Source organism: Marmota flaviventris, chromosome 15, assembly GCF_047511675.1.
Source record: "Marmota flaviventris isolate mMarFla1 chromosome 15, mMarFla1.hap1, whole genome shotgun sequence".
In the NCBI taxonomy this organism is placed as follows: domain Eukaryota; kingdom Metazoa; phylum Chordata; class Mammalia; order Rodentia; family Sciuridae; genus Marmota; species Marmota flaviventris.
In genome coordinates, this window is record NC_092512.1 from 599,866 (window position 1) to 623,615 (window position 23,750).

At 50.8% G+C, this 23,750-nt stretch overlaps 1 protein-coding gene across 7 annotated transcripts; it reads right to left on the reverse strand.

Annotated features, from left to right (window-relative positions):
- Window positions 1-516: 516 nt before the first annotated feature.
- Window positions 517-23,697, reverse strand: Hsf1 (heat shock transcription factor 1). 7 transcript variants are annotated; one of them, XM_027951528.3, is made up of 14 exons: window positions 23,404-23,696; window positions 5,863-5,971; window positions 5,344-5,534; window positions 5,030-5,154; window positions 3,735-3,810; window positions 3,601-3,662; window positions 3,399-3,495; window positions 3,146-3,282; window positions 2,752-3,015; window positions 2,273-2,359; window positions 1,421-1,526; window positions 1,277-1,342; window positions 1,136-1,205; window positions 517-1,064 (listed from the first exon to the last, which is right to left on the reverse strand). In XM_027951528.3, exons 1-14 carry the CDS (start codon window positions 23,518-23,520, stop codon window positions 859-861), a joined length of 1,713 nt encoding a protein of 570 aa, XP_027807329.2. In that variant the 5' UTR covers window positions 23,521-23,696; the 3' UTR covers window positions 517-858. The 7 variants fall into 7 exon arrangements, with proteins under 7 accessions (XP_027807329.2, XP_027807337.2, XP_027807347.2 ...); XM_027951536.3 differs by having other exon boundaries at window positions 5,344-5,480; window positions 23,404-23,694; XM_027951546.3 differs by lacking the exon at window positions 1,277-1,342 and having other exon boundaries at window positions 23,404-23,697.
- Between the last annotated feature and the right edge of the window lie 53 nt (window positions 23,698-23,750).

The window sequence follows — 23,750 nt, forward strand, 5'->3', positions numbered from 1 at the left end:
TCCTGGCTGGTTCCTCTCCCAGTGGAAGCCTACAGACAGCATCTCTGTGGCCTCCCCAGGACAGTGACTAGTGGGTGAAAACCTGGGGGAGGGCGTTGGAGCTCTCTGGACTCTCACGGTATGGGCTCCTGTACTCCCCCCAGCCCCTCAGTCAGCAGGTCCTGACGTAGGAGATCGGACATGGCCCACAGCCACTTGTGAGCTTGCCTTCCCTCTTCTGCCCACACCCATGGAAACTACGGAACCAGCAGGAGCGTGCCAGGCCTGCCCTCAAATCAGTCCAGTGCCTTGTGGACAGAAGGGGTCAGCCTGACGCTGACAGGAGATATGTGGAGCATGGTTACCTGTGCCCTGTCTCTGAAGGGACACCTTAGGAAGGGTTGTTTTGCTGACAATCAGGGCCAGACAGGCCCAGGTACTGCCACCACCTTTCAGATCTGCTCTGGGGCTCCCCTCCCCCATCCCCACCTCCCTAGAACCCCCAGGGCAGGAGGAAACACATAGGAAGCCAGAGCATAGAGCTTGTCGGTTTATACATCTCTGCCCGTCTTGTCTGTCCGTCTGTGTGTATATATTTCTCTGTGAAGGGGAAAGGGGGACCCTCATGTAAAAATCCAAAATACAGTTCTATGAACAACCTGCAGAATCCGTCCAAGCTGTGACTGTGAAGCCCCAAACAAGCCATGGGGATGCGGGGCTGGGCGAAGGCAGCAGGTGTGCAGGCCCAAGGGCCCTCCCTCTGGACTGGAGGCACTGTCCAGCCCTGAGCCCCTCTTCCCCCACTGGGGCTGTGGAGGCTGTGTGCCTGTCCTAAGGGTGGAAGCAGGCCACAGGCCCTCCCAGTCCCTCTTGGCATCTCTAGGAGACAGTAGGGTCCTTGGCTTTGGGGGGCTCAGAGCCTGTCAGCAGGGAAATGGTGGGATCATCTGTGTAGTCGTCTCCCTCGGAGAAGTAGGAGCCCTCCCCCAGCTCAAAGAGCACAGGTAGTTCACTGCTCCCCGTGTCCACGGCGTCCGGGTCCAGCAGGAACAGAGGCTGTGCTGTGTACTGCACCAGCTGCTTCCCTGTGGGTGGGTGGGGGTCAGGGCCATATGGGTGGTGGGAGGATGGGGGGCAGGCACAGGGCTTGGCTCACCTGAGTCAGGGCCATTGTTTTCTGCCTCAAGAGGCCTGGGGGGCTCCTGGGGAGACAGGAGCTCCTGTATCTGTGGGGTGGAAGGGACATGGTGAGGACTGCTGCTGGTGCCCCCGCCCCCCACCCTGCCCGCCTACGCACGCTGGCCAGGCTGCTGTCAAGGTCAGGCAGGCTCATGTCGGGCATGGTCACGGAGGGGCTGAACAGCTGCAGGAGGGAGGGAGGGAAGTCAGGGCTGGCTTACAGAGAATGGGGTGGAGCAGGGAGAAGATAGGGCAGACTCACGTCCAGCAGGGCGCTGGTATCCACACTGAAGCCATGGCTGGTCAGCATGGTCTGCAGGTTGTCCAGGTTGGAATCCATGGCATCCAAATGGTCACTGAGCTCATTCCTGGCCCGGGGTGAGTGGGCAGGTGAACCAGAGCCCCAGACACACTCCTGTAGAGAAGGGCTCTCCCTTGGCTACACCCATTCCCTAGATGGGGCCCCTCGGCACCCCCAGCATGGGCTGGGGGGACAGTGTGTCTGTGTATATATACACACACAACTGGAAGGTGCTGGAAGGGCAGTGGTGAGCTCTGTGCCCTCCATGACTACTGAGGGTAGGGTGCAGCTTGGCCCACAGGATACTGGTACAAGGCTGGAAGGCCTTGGGGGTGATCAAGGCTGGGGCAAGAAAGCACCAGGGGACGAGGGGTTCAGCTCTAGTGCAGTTTTTCAGGCTTAACAAGGTCTTGCCACAGCACTTGGAAGAGTAAAGAAGGTAGACAGGCTATCCTCAGCATGACTGGGTCTGCACCTCCCCTGGTGCTGCTGGGTGTATCTGGGGGCCATGGGAAGGACAGCCAGGACGGCTCTACAGGAGCCATGGGCCCACCCCACCCCGAAAGTAAGCGCAGCACAGCAGCCTGGATCCTGCCTGCACTGGTGGCTGGGCCAGGTAGGGTTTTGTCCCAGTCACAGCCATTGGCCCATGCCTGGGAAGTCAGTGAGGATGCAGAGCCCGGGAAGCCCTCCCCTGGCACCCTTGACAAACAGGGTGAGTGCTGTGCACAGGGCAGGGTCTGCTTCATGGCTGCAGGAGGGGCCCGAGCTCTGACAGAGCCCTCCTCCCTCCCCAATGGGGGCCGCGCTAACCCTGGCTGGACTCGGCCATGCAGAAAGGAAGAGGAGGGGCAGGGGAAGAGGCGGGCGACCCCAGACATCTGTGGAGCGCGAGCCAAACTGCAAGATACAAAGACAAGAGCCCCCCCATTGCAGGTGGGGGCCAGAGGGTGGGCTCTGAGCCCACCATCCTCACTCACTCAGCCTCTGGACAGGGCCAAAGGGGTCAAAGCCAGGCCCGGCTCACCATCTCTTGCTGCTGGTCTGGGCAGCATGACAGGCAAGGGTCCTGTGGTTTGCAGGAGAGGGCGATGGCAGCCTAAAGGGTGGCCAGCGGGCAGGGGCCCCAGATTGTAGAGTGATCTGGCCAAATTCAACTCCCTCCCTGGCCCTAATCCTGTTTGCTTACTATTTGCAAATCCCATACCCTGTAGGGCCTGGGGGTTCAGTACCCCACCCCTCGGGGCAGTCCCAGCACAGGCTCAGGTTGTGTGCTCAGGGGCAGCACTCACTTGTCCAGACAGGCTACGCTGAGGCACTTCTCGGGGGCTGAGCGGGGTGGGGACGAGGGGATGCGGCCTCCGGCATCAGTGGGGACTGTAGCTGAGGTGGGGGCAGGCTCGCTCTCCCGCAGGATGGAGTCGATGAGGGCAGTTGGGGACAAGGGGGTGTCCACAGAGGACGGGTGCCTGGGACTCGCCTCCTCCACTCGGGGCGTCCGAGGTGGACTGGGGGGCTCCTCCTTGACACGCACCAGGGGACTGCTGGACAGGGGCCTGGACATGTTGGGGGACACGTTAGCAGGAACCTCAGCGAGCACCACTCCCTCCCAACTCTACCCCGGGCTCATATGGGCTGGCCCAGTGAGGTGACAGGAGGGCTGGGAGGGGGGGTACACAGCCCCACCTCTCATCTATGCTCCTGCCTGGGGAGGCCAGAGGGCTGGCGGGAGCCAGCTCAGTGATGTCGGAGATTATGGGTCCAGAGCTGGTAACAACGTCTGGGGTATAGAGGCTGGAGCTGCTGTAGGCTGGGGATGGAGCCTGCAAACAGAGGTAGGGGCTGGGTCACGTGTAGGTTCTGCCTGTGGCCACCCTGGAGCACGCAGCAAGCACCCTGCACGACCTGTGGGGGCTGTCCTGCCCAACCTAGTGCTTACCGAGTATGGGCCTGGACCATGCACATGCTCCAGGGAGTACTGCCGGCCATACTTGGGCACCGAGTGTGCGGAGCTGCTGTCGCCCAACATCAGCGGGCTGTGGGGAAGGGGTGGAGGTTAGCTGCTCGCTAGGATGCAGCAGACGGAGCACAGGGAGGGCCCAGGGCCTGAGCAGAGGGTACAGGCACCCCCAGTGCCTCACATTTTTCTCTTCACCCCCAGGATCCGGTTGGACTGCACCAGCGAGATCAGGAACTGAATGAGCTGTAGGGCAGAGAGGATATAGTCACTCCAGCCCTGCTGTGGAGGGACCCACCACCGCCAGCCCTGCCCCACCTTGTTGACGACTTTCTGCTGCTGGGCATGCTTCTGCCGCAGGCTGGCCACCTCTCGCCACAGGGCTTCGTTCTCGCTGCAATACAGGCTGGGTCAGGCAGGCCTCACAGCAGTCTCAGCAGGGGTATTCTGTAGCCTCCCCTGCCCTAGGCAGGTCCAAGGGGGTGTGGGACAAGGGCCGGGGCCAGGCGAGGGCTTGCTGGCAACATTGCCCCCCTTCAACCTCTGGTGTGCTTCCCAGAGGACAAAGGTGGGGTTTGCAGGACACCCACTGATGATGCGGTGGGGTCGGGGTGGCGACTGGGAGGTTCTTTGAACTTGAATCCAACCCCAGTCATCTGCTCCCACCAAGGGATCAGGTTTCCGAAACACAGATTCCTCAGTTTGCTGAGTGACACCTGGAGGGTGCCCTGCACCTTGTAGGGGCTGAGGGCCCTGCACCAAGTGTGGAAGTGGCCTGGTGGGGATAGGGATGAGCTGCCAAAACATGGTTCCCCCACCCAGGTAGGTAAGCAAGATCTGGTGCATTCCTGATGCTCTGGTGGGCTAGCCCTGCAAAGCCCATATCTCCTGGACAAAGAAATGGCCCCTTGGCCATACTGTGAGAAAAGCCACATCCACTGGTCATAAAGTCAGTGGCTTCTGCTAGGCCTAATGTGGGGAGTGTGAACCCAGGGCCTCTTGTGCCATATGGGTAGAATTCCTGAGTCTCCAGGGACCCAGAGTGGAAAAGAGACCCGTGCCTCAGTTTCTTAAGTGCTAGGCTGCCTGCAAAGCCTCTAGAACCCTGGGTCCTCGTTGAGGAGGGGCCCCAGGTGGTCAGGTGTGTGCCAAACATACATAGGCAAAAATTCAAGAAAGATCCTACGCTGCTTCCTGCCCCAGGCCTGAGATGGTGGCAGTGGTGGGGATGTTGACATTGCGTTGAGTGACACTGTGGGCAACCAGGGGAGGGAGAGAAGCTGACCTAGCCTTGGGACTGTCCTGGTCAGTTTCCTGCTGCCCTGGCCCTCAGCGAGGGACCTGGAGGGCAGAGTCTGTGAACCCAGATCCTGTACAGTGGAAGCTCATCTAGTCTGCGGCTTCAGGAACCAGGCAGAGGCCTATCTTTCCGGGGTGGAGGGAGTGGCCCAGCAGGATGCCTCCCCCAGAATATGGATACAGAAGGCCTCAGAGCTTCTGCCACAGAAGTCACAGCTGGACGGTGGCTCTGCAGGAGGTCCTCCTTGTCCCATTCCCTAGCCCACAGCACACATTCACGCTCCACAGCCACCCCCTGGACACGCAGGACCTACTGCTTCATGGCCAGTAGCTTGGAGTCCATGCACTCTTGCTTCCCCTTCATCAGCTGCACATCTGTCAGTAGCTTGGTGACGCTATCCTGGCGGATCTTTATGTCTTCACTCTTTAGTGTGGATACCTGGGGGTGGACAAGAGGCTCTGGAGGTCCTGGAGTGGGGCTGGCTCTCATGCTGCAGCTGGGCCCCAAGGAGAGTGGGGAGGCCTGAGGCACAGTAGGAAGGGCCAACGGGGATGGTTAAGGGTGGGTCAGAGAGGGACAAGCAAGGAGGGACGACAAGGAGGGTTGTGTTTAGGGCCAGCCACTCACGCTGGTCACTTTCCTCTTGATGTTCTCCAGGAGCTGCTCCTGGCCACGCAGGAAGCATGGGTGCTGGAACTCAGTGTCATCCCTCTCAGGTTTAACCAGGCCTCCCTGCTCGATGTGGACCACCTTCCGGAAGCCGTCTGCACACACAGGGGTGGGAGAGCTCTTCCTGAGGGCCAAGTGAGGGAAGGCCCCTAGAGAAGGGCCATGCAGGGCTGTGGCCAGAGCCCATGCCCATGGCAGCTGGGTGTTCTTGTTATGAGGGAGACCCCATTCCCAACAGTTCCCCATCTGTGAGGGAGTATGGCTAGGGCCTCACAACCCTTTCCTCCCTGGAAACCCCAGATGCACACTCCTGAGGATCTTCCAACAAAGAGGTACTTTGCCCCAGTCCTCATGTGTAGTGGACTCCAGGCCCTGCCCCTGGCCAATCCAGAGCAATGTCTGGGGGTGAACATGCTGGGGTCTGCCTCCCACAGACTCCTGGAAGGGGGCACCCGCCCAGCCAGAGTGGGCACTCACACATGTTGAGCTGCCGCACGAAGCTGGCCATGTTGTTGTGCTTGAAGTACTTGGGTAGCACCTCCTTGGCGAACTGGCCTTGGTCAAACACATGGAAGCTGTTCCCACTCTGTCAGGAGACACAGCAGGCCACATGTAGCAGTGACAGGGATAGTGGTTTGACTCCCTTCCAGGTGTAGTGGGCAGTGCACACTCCCACCGTACGGGGCTGCTGGAAGGGGGGCTGCTGGAAGGTAGAGTCTACCCCAGTACGCCCTGGCCTGCATTCAGAGATGGGGTTCCCTTGACCAGTGGTTCCTGGACGCCAAGTTCACATTCATGCAACATAATGTACTCTGGTCCCCTCTCTGCAAATGGCATGTAGCTATAATCAGCAAAAAATTCCTTAAGAACAGCTAAGAGCAGGGGCTGGGGATATAGCTCAGTTGGTAGAGTGCTTGCCTCACTGGCACAAGACCCTGGGTTCAATCCCCAGCACCACAAACACACACACAAAACAAAACAACAAAACAAAACAACAACAAAACCGAACAGCTAGGAGCCCAACCGAGGCAGTCAAGGGCATGAGAAGCAAGCAGACCTTCCTTACTCTGGATGAAGGTACAGCTTGCTCAGAACAGTCTGATCCTCTGGCAGGGGAGACAAGGACTAGACTGTCACACACTGCGTGTACTGACCTTCCTCTCCCACTTCTTTCCTGAACTCAGCCCAGAACCCCTCAGGAAGGACTGATGGGGTAGCCATGGTGGCTCAGAGGAGGCATCAAATATGGTGGGGGTCACACAACGCGAAGGGGATGGCATTTTGTTGGTAGTACCTGACCCCCTGAATCAATCCCTTCAGGACGGTGGGAATAGGCTTCTCCTAGTCAGGGTCAGGAAAAAACTAAAAAGAGCCCCCTGGTGCTGGGTTGGCACTGGCACTACTTTCTTTCTTTTAAATGTGTTTTTAGATGTTGATGGACCTTTATTTTACTCATTTATTTATATGCGGTGCTGAGAATTGAACCCAGTGCCTCACGAGTGCTAGGTAAGTGCTCTACCACTGAGCCACCACCGCAGCTCCCTGGAGCTGCTTTCTAACACACAGAGGCATGAAAATAAGCATTAGCATCAACAGTAGCACGAGGGGAAGGGGTGGAGGAAGGGACACCAAAGCAGCAGAGCAAAAACTGGTAAGAAACGTGAAGTCAACTTCTCCAGGACTCGGAAAGGTAACCAAAGAATGGCTCATGCTGGAAGCAGTTTCTTCAGGAGGAACAACTGTGTCTTGCAAGAGCACTGAGCTCCATGGCTCTTAGCCTGCCCCGTTCTACTCCCTCTCCTGCAGCCTTGGACCAAGGGCTGCACCCACAGTGGGGAAGCAGGGGTGTGGGCGGGCCTGCAGCTGCTTTAAAGCCTATGAGGGCAGCTCCCTGGAAGACCCCACGTGCAGGGAGGGCTCTGACCAGGCTGGAAGCTCTCCCAGGGAGTGTTTCCCTTGGGAGTGTTTGTTGGAACACCCAGGGGTGACTTTTAAAGGATGTGGCTGCTCAAAGCACATATAATACTAGCTAACCAGACAACAGAAGGGAACGCTGAGCTGGGAATGGTGGCACACACTTGTAATCCCAGGAGGAGCACAAGTTCAGCCAGTTTCAGCAACTTAGGGAGACCCTGCCTCAAAATAAAAAGGGCTGAGCATGTGGCTCAATGGTTAAGCACTTCCGGGGAACCAAAATGTACAAACAAACCCCCAACCCCAACAGCGACAACAACAAAAGGAACAGCGGGGAAAGGAGGAATCATGAGGGACCCTGAGAAGGCCTGTGTGTCCCTAGGAATCTGGAAGCCATGTGTATGTGTAGAGCTAGAGCTATGCAGACACTCCATGGACCCTAGAGGCCCTAAGTGGTCACCTCTGGCTGACCTTGAGGTGAGGCATTAGCAGGAAGTGAAGGATGAAGTAGGGCTGCCCACTACTGTCTGGGCTGAAGGTGTGTCCTAACACACAGAGGCCCTGGGAGACTGGGAGACTTACTGGTTTTAGACCCAGAGGTTTTCGCTCTATCCCCTGACTAAACTAACTGAACAGAGACTGCAGTGGTCACCAAAAAAGAACACAGCCTTTACAGATTAGTTCAGGAAAATCACCAGGCCAAAAAATAGCAACAAATGCTGGGGAAAGGGAGAGTCTCACCCCAGAGTTGCTACACTTCATTAACTGAAAGTCTACTTTTCAGGTTGGGGCTGGGGCTCGGTGGCAGAGAACTTGCCTAGCATATGTGAGGCACTGGGTTGATCCTAAGCACCACATAAAAACAAATAAAGGCATTCTGTCCATTAAAAAAAAAAAGTCTACTTTTCAATAAAAAAATCATAAAACATACAAAGAAACAAGAAGTTATGGCCCATATATTCGAACAAGTAGTCAATACAAATTGCCTGAGGCTGGGTGTGGTGGTATAAGCCTATAATCTCAGTGGCTCAGGAGACTGAGGCAGGAGGATCCCAAGTTTAAAGCCAGCTTCAGCAACAGCAAGGTGCTACGCAACTCAGTGAGACCCCGTCTCCAAATAAAATACATAAAAGGGCTGGGAATGTGGCTCAGTGGTCAAGTGCCCTGAGTTCAATCTCTGGCAGCCCCCAACCCCTGGGAAAAAAAAAAAACAACCCAAAAAACAAACTGCGTACAAAAAAAAAATTTTTTTTTTCCAGCACTGGAAATTAAAGCAATGGGCTACACTCACTGAACCACTGAGCACCACATCCCCAGTCCCTTTGATTTTTCCTTTTGAGACATGGTCTCACTGGCCTCAAATTTGGGATCCTCCTGTCTCAGCCTCCCAAGTTGCTGGGATACAGGTGTGTACCACTGTGTCCAATGAGAAAAGGATTTTAAGTTAGCGATTTTAATTACTTTCAAAGAATACATCTGGAGAACTAAAGTAAGAGAACTATATCTCACCAATGGAGAATTTCAGTAAAGAAGTAAAAATGATAAATAAGCATCAAGTTGAAATTCTAAGGTTGAGAAGTAAACTCAGTTTAATAATTCACCAGAGGGACTCTGGTGAGATGTGAGTAGGGAGAAGCAGGAATTAACAAACCTGAAAACAAGTCAACTGAGATTACGGTGTGAAGAATAGAAAGAAGAATGAATACAAATGAACAGAATGGCAGAGACCTATGAGGCACCACTGAACCACAGTTGGGCTGCAGGTGAGGCTCAGAGGTAGAGCACATGCTTAGCACCAACCCCCAGCACAGGGGAAAAAAAGTATAACTTACACATAATGTGAGTCTCAAAAGAAGAGAGAATGAGCAAAGAGACTGTACCTAAGGAAACACTGCCAGGATCTCCCTAAATTTGATGAAGAACATCCAAGAAGTTAACTGAATTACAAGTGGGATAAATAAAAAGGGATTCAACTGATACACTTCCATGAGGGAACTGCCAATCACAAAGACAGGAGGAGACGAAGACTTACCAGAGCTGAGAGCCAAAGGCAGTGGACACTAGTAAAGCTACCCTTTCAAAGTGAAGAGGAGATTCCTGATTCTTGGCCGGCAGTGTGAGGCACTTTGTGGAAGTCTCCCCAGTAAAACACTGGGGAGTCTCTAAAGGCGTCTAGTGAGTAAAGAGACATTTACTCCATGACACCTGCTACAACTTGGCGGGCAGTGAGCACGTGGGGAGAGCCACACCACCAGGATTTCTTTACCCCAGCACTCCAGGTTGAAGAGATCCCATTCCTGCTTAGTGTGGCCAAGAGAGCAGTTGGCTCCTCCACCATGCCCCACAGATGGGGACCCCATTCCAAGTCCAGCAGTAAAGAAAATCAGTGGCTACTGCCCAGCCACAGTAGTAGTGGCTCTAAGTCTATGTTTGGCAGTGCAGGAGGAAAAGCTCTGCTGCCACCCACCGGGAAGCACACTCCCTGTCCAGGTGTGGGCAGGCCGGCCTCAGTGAGCCTCTGCAGGGAAGGGGAAGATGAGAAGAGCCTTCCAGGGCCAGAGCTAACCCAAGGCCAACCTGAAAACAGCCACAGTTCAACCAACAAACCCACCTGCCTTCTGCGGAGAGAAGGCCGTGCCCTCTCTGAGTTACTCCACGATGTACAGAGCAGCAGTTTTCAGGCTGTGCTTTAACCTTTCTCACTTCATTTTGTAAAGCAGTAGTTTGCTGTGAGCTACTCCATTTTGAGTTTAAGGGCTGAGATGCAATGAAGCCATACCTTGTTTGTACAAGTGAACCACCACCATCTGCCTGGCACAACCATAAGGCATGAACTGAAATAAGTTAATCATGCTAATGAAGAATGACCACCCATGAATTTACCAAATTAATCACAAGCATGTATGGGCGTATCAAACAAACATTGGAAAACCAGGCCCATGAGATTACTGAATATACTAGATCACCAAATAAAACAAACTCCTCACTTGAGACCCATAAAAGGGGAGGTACCCTGGGACTGGACACAGTGGCACCCTAACCCTGGTCATTGGTCACTAGCCTTGCCTAAGAAAATTGTCACAGCAAAGAACCTTCGGATCTGTTCTTAGGCTTTAGCAGTGTGTGTGGTTTCTTCTGCCTATGATGACCATGGAGTCCCACTCCAAGCTGACATGGTGAAACTGCTGGACCTCGGCCTAGAATAAGCTCCTGCACCCTAAACAAGCTCTTCAGCTGGTTCCTGATCTCCCCTGACCACCTGCAGGGACTCCGCCTTTGCTCTCACTTCAGTCTCCCTGACCCTGTGGCTGCCTTGACCCCTTCTTATGTGTGTCTCTGTGTGAAGTGTGATGTGCGACTTGAGTGCCACAGATACTGGCAATGAAGATTGGGATAAGAACCTGTGATTGCCTGGCTGATGACCACCAGGTGATCTGCCCCCGCTGAGTGGTGCAGCCTGTGACTTGACTGTCATTCAGCAAATCCTGACCTTGTGGAAAGACAGGAACGAGTGTGGTCTATGCTGATGACAGGGCCCCACTCAAGACACTACCAAATCAGAAACACCTCCAGAACAACAGCTGCCCAACCACCTCCCCCAGACCAGACCAAACCAAACCACCTCACCACTGGTCAGACTGAACTGCATTTGACTGCCCAACCATCTGTGCTCCAGGGCATTACAAAAAGAAACAAAACAAGGCAAAACAAAAAAACCCCAATGGCAGAACCAGGCAGCCAGGCAGTGAATAGAGACCAAAGAAAAGTAGTCTCCCTCAAGCCACCCAGCCAAGTCACAAGCAGACTGGAAAACAGGAAGGAAATAAGCTCAGGAGGAAGGCAGAGCCACCCCAAGTCCTACAACATACCAGCTAAAACGTTCACTCCTTAATGTAGAGAAACAGGATGAGAAGAGTATCAAAGGAATGAGGCAAAGCATTCACTGCATCAGCAAACAAGGGGAGGGGAAGAGAAAGGATGAGGGAACTTTTGAAAAATCCCACATCTGTGAATTCAATAGTAGATTGAAAAACAAAAAACAAACAAAAAAAACCAAACACATTTTGAAATGATATTTTCTCTAAATTCATTATCTCTCTCTCTCTTCCTTGGGTGGAGGTAATGTTGATTGAACCCAGGTGTGCTTAACCACTGAGCCACATCCCCAGCCCTTTTTAAGTTTTATTTAGAGATAGGGTCTCCCTAAGTTGCTGAGGCTGGCTTTGAACTTTCGATCTTCCTGCCTCAGCCTCCTGAGCTGCTAGGAATAGGTGTGCACCACCGCACCTGGCTTCCAGAAATATTAAAAAACAAACAAACAAAAAACAAAAAAAACCTCTATTGAGGGTCTGGGGTTGTGGCTCAGTGGTAAAGGGCTCGCCTAGCACATGCGAGGCCCTGGGTTCGATCCTCAGCATCACATAAAAATAAATAAAATAAAGGTGTTGTGTCCAACTACAATTAAAAAATAAATATTAAAACAACTCTACTGAACATGTAGAGACTTTCACTTGTCATGCTTCTCTAAACAATACAGTAGAACAACCATTCACATAGCATTTACATTAGGTGTTATAAGTTATCTAGAGGGATGGGGCGACCGCTCTGTAGTAGAGCTCTCACCTAGCACCCCTGAGTCCCACCCTCAGCACTGCTTAAAAGCAGGGGAAAAAGAAAAATATAGGTCATCTACCTATGATTTGAAGTATACAGATGTGATGGCTCACACCTATAATCCTTAGAGTCACAGGAGGATCCAAAGTTCAAGGCCAGGGGGCTGGGGCTAGAAGCTCAGCAGTAGAGTGCTTGCCTCACACATGCGAGGCACTGGGTTCGATCCTCAGCGCCATATAAAAATAAAGATACTGTGTCCATCTACTACAACAACAAAAAACAAAACAAACAAACAAAACCAAAACCCCACAAACAACCAAGTTCAAGCCTGGGTAAATTAGACCATTTCAAAATTAAAAAGGGCTGAAGATGTAGTTCAGTGGTAAAGCATCCTTGGATTTAATCCCCAACAACCCCCCTCCCCCACAAAAGTATATGGGTGTATGGCAGGATGTGTAAGTTATATGCAAATACTATACCATCTCATACAAGGGACTTAGCATCCTTACATTTTGGTATCCAGGTGGGGATCTTGGAAACATCCCCTGTGAATACCAAGGGATGACTGTTTTTAACTTCCTTGAGCAACTGTAAATGGTATTTAAAAACTTGATTTCCCATTTATTCATTGCTAGTATGCAAAAACAAATTGGATTTTGTGTTGACCTTATATCTAGTGACCTTGCAAAACACATTCCTTAGATCTAGGAGGACTTCTGTGAGTTCAGGGTTTTCCATGTAGACATTCTTGTATCTATGCATACAGACAGTGCTCCTTCGTCCCCTCCAGTTTGCATGCCTTCCTTTTCTTGTCTCACATGGGATACTGGACAGAACTTCAGCAAGAGGCTGAATAAGACCAGTGAAAAGAGATGATGCACCTTGTTGGTCTCCAGGGAGGGAGAGCACTAGGTCTTCCACCACTGAGCAGTTAGTTAGGTGTGCTCTTGTTTTCCTGGTACTAGGGGTGGAACCAGGGGCCTCTACCACTGAGCCACATACCCAGCCCTTTTTTAAAATTTTGAGACAGGACCTTGCTAAATTGCTGAGGTTAGTCTCCAACTTGTGACCCTCTTGCCTCAGCTCATTGGAATTAAAGGTGTGCACCAATGCGCCTGGTGATGTGTGGTCTTTTTTTGTAGACACTTTGTATCAGGTTGAAGAAATTTCCTATTATTTTTTTTAAATGTCACAAATTACAATTTGATCAACTTATTTTTAGACAGATATTCTGATCATGTTTTTCTTCCTTATACTGATATGGCAAATAATGTAGCTTGATTTTCAAATGTTGAACTGATCCAGTGCTCCCAAGACAATCTCACTTGTGATTTCATTCTTTTAACATAATGCTGAACTGATCCACTATATTTGGTGGAAGATGTTTAAAGATGGTTCTATTTATTTTTCAATTATTGGACTTAGCCAGTGCAGTCTTTCGGACCTGGAAATTTCTTTTACGTAAGGTTTATAACTGGGAATTCAATTTCATTAATTGTTTTTTGGACTAGTCACATGTTGCTATTCTGAGCGTGACTTGAAGTTTGAGGTTTAAAGAATTAGTCCATTTCATTCACATTGCCAAATCCTTAGTACTTCCTCTTCATCTTACCGCCTGTGGAGTCTGTACTGATGCATCTTTACTTCCTGATATTACTAATTATTCTTTTTTCTTGTATCATTTGTGCTATGAATTCATTAACTTCTTTATTTTTTTTTTTTTTTATTAAAGACTCGGCTTTTGGAGTTTTACAACTTCTAGTCACACTGCTTTCTTTTGTTGTCTTCACTTCCTTCCTTCTTGCTTTGAGTTTACACTGCCCCCCTTTCCTGTTTTTTTTTAATAACTTTATTTTACTTGTTTATTTATATGTGGTGCTAAGGATTGAACTCAGGACCTCACAAGTGCAAGCAAGCGCTCTACCACTGAGCCACAGCCCCAGTCCCCCTTTCCTGCTTTTTAAGGTGATTGTTTAGAAGTCCACTCTTTTGTGGAACAGGGAATGAACCCAGGACCCTGAACATGCTAGGCAAGCGTTCTGCTGCTGAGCTATAGCAACGGCCCCTTCTTCTCTCATGATTCCCCCTAAGCACTGCTTTATTGTTTGGAGTCTCCTACTGCCAGTCTGTTCAACAGTTTCTAATTTAATTCCTTTATGTTCAGAAAATACATTTGCAGGATTTTAGTTCTCCTGAGCTTGTTTTCAGGGCCTTGAACACACTCTATGCCGGCACAGGTCCATGGGGCTGAGAAGAGGCTGGGCTCTGTTGCTGGGTGGAGTATCTTCAGCTGTTAGCAGGTTGAGTGGCTTGATGTGTTCAAGTCTTCTCTATGTGGAAATTCTCTCAACCTTAATCAAGACACTGAGAATAGTTGACATGCATGACTGCACTTGCAGTCCTAGCTCTTCTTTCAACTCTGTCTAGCTTTATCTCATTTCTTTTACTGCTTTGTTCCCAGGTGGACACAATAGGACTGCAAGTGTCCTTGGTGCACTCACCCTTTATTCTACCCCTGAGTTACAACCTCAGTCCCAATAATAATGCCCCTCTTTAAGGTCAGCTTCTTTGCTCTTAGGTCTATTTTAATTGATAAGTCATTTTGCCTTTCTTTTGGTTAGTGTTAAGAAGTACAGTAGTCGCCTCTTATGTGTGAGGGATACATTCCAAGACCCCCAGGGGATGCCTGAAACCACAGACAGAACTCAACCCTACATACATTATGTTTCCCTCTATATACACACCTATGCTAAAGTTCAATTTGTAAGTTAGGCACAGGAATAGATGCATAACAACATATAAAACAGTACACTCATAGTGCAATAGGAGTGATGTGCTCCGTCTCTGCTTGAACTGTACCTAACTGATGGAAACAACACAGTGCCTGTGAATAAGCAGGTGCGTAAAGGAGCGCTGGGCTACACTACTCAGGCACTGTGATACATGACGGTTGGTGTGCCACTGCAGATGGCTGTGACAAGCAACTACTGGGCAGGCCGCATGTACGCTGCAGACCCACTGACTGAAGGGATCGTTCGCATCCTGGGGGGATAGTGTGAGGCTGCCTTACACCACTCAGAGTGGTTTAAACCCACGAGTTGCTTATTTCTATAATTTTGTATTTACTATATTTGGCCTCGACTTGACCATGGCTAAGGGGGAGCCACTGTGTGTTTTTTTCTTTTATTGTTTTGACTGACTGACTGACTGATTTTGGTACTGGGGATTGAACCCAGGGGCACTTCACCACTGAGCTGTAGCCCCTAGCTCCCCTTCTTTTAGTTGTAGATGGACACAATCCTTTTATTTATTTAATTTTATTTGGTGCTGAGGATCAAACACAGGGCCGCACATGTGCTAGGCAAGAGTTCTACCTCTGAGCCACAACCCCTGCCCCCCTTTCACTTTGAGACAGGGTCTTGCTAAGTTGCCCAGGCTGTCCTCAAACTTGTGATCCTCCTGCCTCAGCCTCCTGAGCTGCTAAGATTACAGGCATGCACCACTATGGCTAACTTGACAAGTTCCCTTTATTGGTTTAATCTCCTTTTGGCTTCCCTGTTTTCTTTCTTTTTATTTTTATGTGGTGCTGAGGATTGAACCCAGGGCCTCACACTTGCTAGGTGAGCGCTCTGCCTCTGAGCCACAACCCCAGTCCTGGCTTCCTTGAAATTGAACTTACAGGTTTATTATATCTTTTGCTTAATTTGTAATTGTTTATTTTTCTTGCAGTTTTCTACTCTCCTTCCAGGACTCTGATGACATGAAGCAGACCCCTGAAGCTGTCTCAAGTCTGTGAGGCTCTGTTTGTTTTCCCTTGTTAGATTGGGGACAGTTTTTGCTGTCCTATGGCCATATTCACTGACTTTCTTCTGTCACTTCCATCTTACTACTGACCCTGTCCAGTGTTCCTTACTTTGATTACTATAATTTTAAGTTCTAAAACTTCAATTTGGTTCATGTAAGTTACATTTTATTTTGGTTGTAGATGGACACAATATCTTTATTTTTATTAGTTTATTTTTATGTGGTGCTGAGGATCGAACCCAGGGCCTCATGTGTGTGAGGCAAATGCTCTACCACTGAGCTACAACCCCAGCCCTAAGTTACATTTTCTTTTTCTTTTTTTTAATATTTATTTTTTAGTATTCGGCGGACACAACATCTTTTTTTGTATGTGATGCTGAGGATCGAACCCGGGTCGCACGCACGCCAGGCGAGCGTGCTACCGCTTGAGCCACATCTCCAGCCCCTAAGTTACATTTTCTTGCCAAGACTTACTTTATACTCATTCCAAGTGTGTCTACCTGAGTTCTTAATGTGGAGTTTACAGTCATTCTTACCTCTTGTTCTACTGTGTGCAATTTCCTTTCTCTTTCTGCTTGCTTTTAGGACATTTTATTAGTCTTTTTCAGAGATCTGAACATGCTAGGCGTTGATATGGCTTTCTTTGTTCCTATTCTGGTTGGGATTCATTGCTATTCTTAAGTGTGTGGGTTTATAGCTCTTCAAAGACTTGGGAAAAGAATGCACTCCTATAATCCCAGCTGCTTGGGAGGCACAGGTAGGAGAATGGCAAGTTCAAGGCCAGTCTGGGTAACATAGCAACTGGGTCTCAAAATATAATAAAAAGAGCTGGGGAGGCAACTTAGTGGTAGAGTACTTGCCGGGTATGCACAAGGCTTTGAGTTTGATTTCCAGTACCACAGAAAATTTCTGGCCATTCTTTCTACAAACATGCTCCTCCTCCTGCTTCTGGAACCTCAGCTGTCTTTAGACTGCATGACACCACCCCAACAACACTGATTTTTCAACCTCCCCTCTCTATGCATCGCAGTGGATCACTTCTGTAGTTTCTCACTCAGTGATCTTTATTAATCTTCTCTAGTGGACTTAAAATAACCTTTCAATTTTAAATTTATAGAAAAGTTGGGAAGATAGTACAGAGTCCCCATACACTCCACACCTGTTTCCCTATTACGAACATCTTGCCTTAGCAAGGTGCACCTGTTAAACTAGACACATTATAAAGCAAAGTCCATACTTTTTCCAGATTTCCTCATGTCTTACTTTTGTTCCTGTACATCATCCAAAATATGACATTACATTTACTTGTCATGTCTCTTTCAGTTCCTTGGGGCACAACAATTCCTCAGACTTTCCCAGTTTGATGACCTTGACAGTTTTGAGGAGGACTGGCCAGGCATTTTGCAGAATGTCCCTCTGTTTGGATCTGGTATTTTATTTGGGGCCATATGTGACTTTGGGAAGATGGTTCCACTGTGTCAAGAGCTCAGCTGTCAACAGGCTTGTCACCATGGACACCAGTGTTGATGTGCTGGTGAGGTCCTCTGTGAGCCCCCTCCCTTCTCTATGGTGGTCCTCAGAAGGAACCCACAGCTCAGGTAGGGACAGTGTGTGGGCTCTCTGAGAGGTGAGGATTTATATAAGTAATTTAAAATTCTCCTGCCTAGGAGAAATGATATTTTGCTCAACTTGCTTCTTTTCTTCTATCTTCCACTTCTCAGCCTTCATGTTTTTGCTTTGATTCCTTGAGCACACAGAGTGCTGTTAAAATCATTTTAATGTACTTGTTGGTCATCCCATCAGACCTGGGTCTGTTACTATGAACTGTCACCCTCCCATGACAAGTTACACTTTTCTCGCCTACTGGCTTTTCTACTCATTTTGGCTGGACCTAGGACATGGGAATTTTATGTTGTGTGTCTGAGTTTTGTTGATTGCAAAAGTGCTGCACTCCATTGAGGGCAGCCTGGCTGTCACTTCAATGCTTGCTTCCAAGCTTGCTCCCATGTCATCTGGAGTACCCTTTATGTGTGGGCTTCCAACACCCCTTTAGCTCTCCCAAGGTCCCTGGTGAGCCCTCTGTGTATTCATTCACACTGGCTTCTCCACCCTGCTGGCGAGAGTGCAAACAACCTGTGGGCTTGAGAGTTCTAGCTGTTCACCCTGTAGCTTCTCAGCAGCGCTTCCTCCCTTGAAGGTGTTCTTGGCCTCCATAAGGGCTGCGTGAACAAACAGGCATTCCGACAAAACCCCAGGGGCTCATCTGCTGATTCCCAGATATCTTTCTTGGCCAACTTCCTCCTCTCTGCCACCATGCCCCACAAGTTCAGCAGCCTCAGCTCCCCTAGTCTGCATGTTAGCTCTCCCCTTTCACCACAGAAAGCCCAGGCAAGTGTATATTAGCTCAGTCCTTATCTGTCCTCCAACGCTGAACACTGTCCGAGTTGAACCGGTCTGACAGGACCTACTCCAAGTGAGTTTCAGAGGGTCTTCTGAGGGAAGAGCAGAGAACTCAGTGTTTCATCTCTCTGCCTCAGTGGTTCAAAGGCTCTTCCCTGCTGATCACAGGTAACTTTGGGAGGTCACAGCTTAGACTTAAATATAATGAAAACGGGCATTTTAGAAGGATCAAGGAAAACTGGCTGCCCAGTTATTGGCTAGTGAGTAGTGCTCTTGTAGTCTGAAACACGGTAGTCAGTAAATACTGAGTCTTACTGTGAACCGTACCCAGGTATGCTCTACCACGGAGCTACACACCCAGGCTTTTTAAATTTTAAGAAAGGGTCACGCTAAGTTGCGCAGGCTGGCCTCAAACTAGAGATTGTGGGAGCCACTCTGAATGATTCACGCCTTCCATCCTGGAGTGGAGAGGCTTTGTAGTGACATGGACATTGCCCTGGTCCAGGAAGTTTGAGGGCACATCTTCAGAGATAGGTGTGTCATCCCATAGCCCCTTGGGTCGAATTATACTCACCTGACCTTTATAACCCTGCCCCTTCTGACTTTTTTGGATGGAACTTTCTAAGAATAAGGGTCCCCCACCAATAAAAGCCCACTTCCAACCGTGCTCATGACTTTCTCTTGCTCTCCCATTTGAGAAGCCTGAGGCCAAGAGTGAAGAAGCTGTCCCGAAGCTTGTTTAAAGGTAAAGTGTGTGTCTGTGTTTCATTTGGTGTCCCTGGAAATTCACACAAGCGACCTTAAGTTCAGCTGCCCGCACAGGTTGGGGGCAGCAAGACAGCCTCCTGTCTCTGCTTCCAAAGTTCTGTCAGCCACTGTGCCTGGCTGTGACTTTGTTTTCTTTTTCTGGTACCAGGGATTGAACCCAGACCCCTGATATCCCTCCTTCTATTTTACTTAGAGACAGGGTCTTGCTGAGTTGCTTAGGTCCTCGCTAAGTTGCTGAGGCTGGCTTTGAACTTGCAATCCTCTTGCCTCAGCCTCCTGAGCTGTTTGGATCCCAGGAGTGTGCCATCACACCAGGCCCGTGGCTTTATTTTCTATACCACTGTTGACAATTTGAAATGTATACAAAATTCTCCAGGTATACATTTTGTATAGAGCAGATTGGTGACTCTGCTTATCTTCTCAAAGGGGTTGGCTCTGTGGTACCAAAAGGCTAACAGCCATATATTTTATGAGGCGGCTTATCTGATCTTTTCAAGTTACTGCCCAGCCACAATCCCTCCCTGTCTTAGCCCCCCTGCATACCCAAGCACAGATGGAGCTTGTAAGGTACTCAGGTTTCCTGGCCTTAGCTGCCTGACCACTTTCTGTGTCCTAGGACTGGGACTAGAGCAGCAAGAAGTCTGTGGGCACTTGGTTGCATTGGAAGCCATAGCTGGCCTGGCTTTGTGGTCATGAGAAGATGGAGTGAAGAAATCAGTCTGGAGGGTGAGCTTGATGGAGGGTCCAAGCAGGTACAGAAGAGCAGCACACCTTCTGGGCCACCTCCCCCAGTCCTGGTCTGCCACTCTCTGAGGGTCCATTGGTACTTTTCCCAGGGATGCTTTCTTGCTTCTGCTCAGGTTAGCTTTGGAGCTCACGCCTGCAAGTCAGGAGCCGTGACCAGCACACACCTCCACATCCCCGGTGCACTGAACACATGCAGGCTGCTCAACTCTGCTCACTGTGGGGCCAACACAGTTGGAAGGGGGTTACTGACCACAGCTACTAGTGCTGCTAGGCACAAGGAAACCATTGGGGGCTGAGCTCCTCACTTTTTACAAAGGCCAGCCTCTTCCTCCTGCCAGACCTTGGCTTTGCTAGGCTCTAGTTTCCCCTGCACACAGGCCAACTCCTCTGAAAACAAGCAGCCCCCAGGTGCAGGTTGCTCTCCCTGGTCCCTTGATAAAGAGTTATGGGCCAACACTGGTTCTATGGTGTCAGATGGGCCCAGGTTGCTGTGGGCATCTACTTTCCTCCAAGTCTACCACAACCCAGGCCTGCAACTCCCCCAACACCTCAAGGCAGGAGGAAACACACAAGAGGCCACAGCATAGAGCTTGCTGGTCTAGTCTAATTTTTCTCTGTGGATGGTGAAAGAGGGATCCTTGAGATGTGCACAGCTGGCAAAGCCAGGCAGTTTGCAACATCTGGGTGATTCTGGACTTACTTTTACCATTTTCTAGCTCTTAATTTGTTAAGATTTTTGATGTCTTTGAGCCTGAGTTTTCTATTTATAAAATGGAACTTAGGTCACCCACTTGAATGACTGTGGGCAGAGAGTGAATAGGCAAGAAGCACAAGCTTGTCTGTAACACAGAGACAGCAAACATGCTGTGCACCATTCAGTGGTTAATGACACCGCAGCACACAACACAACCAGCTTGAGGTGTGTGGCTTCTAGCACTTGGGGCCCACTGCCAGGTCTTCAAGGGTGGGGCCTGTCAACTCTTGTTTGCTCTCTAACAATGAGCTCACCTGGCTGAGAAAGCTCAGAGAGCAGGGGTAGCCCTGGGGGTTCTGGACACAACTTGTGGGTGAGAGTTCATCTCCTTTCAATTACAAAACACGTTTACTTTTTAAGAACTAGAAGAAAAACTTAAAATAAAAATTAACTGTAATCTTACTAGCCAGAGATAATCAAGATTACTTCTCATATTTCCTTCTAATCTTTTTTAAAAAAGACTACATGATCTTATACAAAATTGGCATTATACTGAACCCGGGCTATGAGCCTTCGTTTTTCACTTTGGTTTGGACATTTCTCTCTGCTTTGAGGACTGTAACTCCAGAGTTGTCCTGAGTCCTGTAAGGCCCTATCAAGAGCCTACTGGGGAGGACAGGGGAACCACTACACGAAGAGGAGGATGCAAAGGCTGAGAGATGGTAGGAGGGTGGAAAGGCCTCATGCTTTATTTACGGAGCTACCTATTTATCCAGGTATTTAGTCCCAATCTTCGTATCTCTGGGTACTGGATCCAGGGGCAGCTTTGGGACAACTGTTGAGAAGTTGGCTAAGGGAAGATTACCCATGCCTACACTTACATGCTCTTGTGGCTCCTACTTGGATTCTAACCTGTGGTCACCAAATTTCCTCCACAGGGCATATGGAGCTACACTGTCCTTCAGGACCTGTCTGGGGAAAACTCAGATCTCTTGTAGCCCTTCCTGTTTGGGTAAGGGATTTGGAACTAAATGAGGGCTGCGGGTGGGAATGAACACAAGGATAAACAGTGCCATAACCTCCATCACAGTTTCCAGGTAGTGACCTATTCTGTCCCCTAGTAGTCTAGCCAGGGTTCTGAGACTGGAAGGTCTTCCCCACATATTCAGCCTTGGGAATTAGCCAACATTATCCCTCCAAAGGGACAGTACTTTTTGGCAGAATAAGGAGGAGACTTCCAGTACCAAGGAGAAAATAACTGAGTGGGGGCCCCAAAGCCTTCTGAGGCATCTGAAGGCTGAGTCAAGGGCAGTGAGCCTATAGGAGCGTCCATGCTGCGCTCTGCTGACAGAGGCCACAGGGCCTGTACGGGTGCCCTCAAGGTCACGGGGACAGAGGCATCATCTTCTTTCTCTGGGCCAGGCAGTCAGCTCTAAGAAGCTCTTCAGCCCCTCCCTGATCATGCTGACAGGGGCTTCCTTCCATTCCTGAGTCAGAGCTTGTTTCTGTACTTGTTTCATGCTAGCGCCCACTGCTATGTGCTGATGTCCTGTACCAATTACAGCTGCTTCACACAGGAAGATCCAAAGCTTGAGTTCCAGTCAACTCCCTGTCCCTCCCCAGGGAAAATATGTCAACAGGTAGTGTGCTGCTGTGGATGGGAGGCTGTTTACAGGTTGAATCAGATCTGACTTCCAACTCAAAGGCCCTCCCCAGAACACCCTATAGGTCCTGGAAGAATGTATACTGGAACTTCACCCACAGATCTCTCAATCAAAAAGCAAAAACACCAGGCAGGATGGACTTTCCTAGCAAAACAAGGCTCAGAATATTCCAGAGGATCTCCGATGCCCTCCCCCACCTGGGTAAGATCACTTCCTATGAGTTAAGGGTAACAAGGCAGAAATGGAAAGAAGTTAAAGAAAGTCAGAAATGTGGTGTCATTTCCTGGGGGTTAGGAGAGTTCAAAATCTAGAAGAGGTAGCTGAAAAATACTGCTCCTCTCTGGATCTGGGGAGCAGGGAAGGCCCACACAGAGGAGGTGCCATGGGGACAAAGTGTTTCTACCAAGAGTGAAGGTGCATGGTTTCTAATCTTCTCTTTATTCCCACACACATTTTTTTTTTTTTTCCTTTTGGCACTTGGGATTGAACCCAGGGATACTCTGCCACTGAACTACTCTCCAAGCCCTTTTAAAAAAAAAAAAAATATTTATTCTTTTGAGAGCGTCTTCTCTTGCTAATTTGGTTAGGGCCTTGCTAAATTCCTGAGGCCGGTCCTGAAGTTTCAATCCTCGGACCTCAGCCCTCGGGGTTGCTGGGATTACAGACATGCACCGACATGCCAGGCATATTCCAGAATGCTCTTTACAGAGGGCACACCGTCAGTAAACGCACGACCCGGAGGCAGAGAACCGGACCTCCAGATCGAGCTAGATTCATGTCCAGGCTTTTCTTCTTTCCTGACGGGCTGAAGGGACGGGTGTGCGATGGGTGTGCTCTCGGCACAGGCTGAGAAGCCCTGAGATTTGGCTTGCAGGAAGTCAAGCAGGTTTGCTGGCACCAAGCATGTCACAGTTCCTCTAAAAGCTCCCTCTGGATCACTGTGGCCTCAGGCCACCATGTGCCAGTCCCGGGCCCTGACCCTCTCGCGGCGCGATGTCACAGGCAGGATGTGAACAGGAGGCGGGAGTGACCTCTGCAAGCTCGAGGTCTGCGGTCTTCGCAGCCCGCTCCGACAACTCCAGAGGGCCCAACGCCGCCCCGCTGCCCTGGCGGTGGGGCCAGCCCGGACCGTGCGTCCTGCCCGCTGCCCGCCCGCCCTTCTCCTTCCCACCAGCGCACGCCCTCCGATTCGCGCCACGCCGCGATCTTTCCCCGACGCGCGGGCTGTGCACCCGGCCGTCGGGGCGCGGTCCCTCCGCGAGCCACGAGCGGGAGAACCGGAAGCCGCGTCCACCGCGTCCACCGCGTCCCAGGCAAACTAAGGGCTCTGGGACCGCGCGGCCCCGGGCTTCGAGAGGACGGCGGCGGCCAGGCCCCCTTCCCGCAGCGCCCTGCTCCCGCACCCGCCCCTACCGGGCTCCAGCAGATGAGCGCGTCGGTGTCCGGGTCGCTCACGAGGGTCCAGAGCTTGGTCAGGAAGGCCGGAACGTTGCTGGGCCCCGCCGCGCCGGGGCCCACAGGAAGATCCATCTTAGGCTCGGCGGCGGAGGCGAAAGTGGCGGCCAAGAAGAGGGGCCTAGCCTGGGTTAGCGCCGTCGCCGCGCCTGCCCCCCGGGCCGCGCCGCCGCCCGCTGCGCACACACGGCCCTGGAAGCTCGCATGGCAGCCGCCATCTTGTGACGGGCGCGCTCCCGCAGGCGCCCCGCCCGCGCGCACTCGCGTGCGCAGGCGCTACAACTCGCGCCGGCGCCGGCCCGCCC

Coding starts and splice junctions, on each gene's coding strand:
- Hsf1 (XM_027951528.3), bottom strand. CDS start 23,520: ATGGATCTTCCTGTGGGCCCCGGCGCGGCGGGGCCCAGCAACGTTCCG. Junction 3,811..5,029: donor AAGCTACTGGCCATGAAGCA/GTAGGTCCTGCG, acceptor CCTGTATTGCAG/CGAGAACGAAGCCCTGTGGC. Junction 3,283..3,398: donor ATGGTCCAGGCCCATACTCG/GTAAGCACTAGG, acceptor CTCTGTTTGCAG/GCTCCATCCCCAGCCTACAG.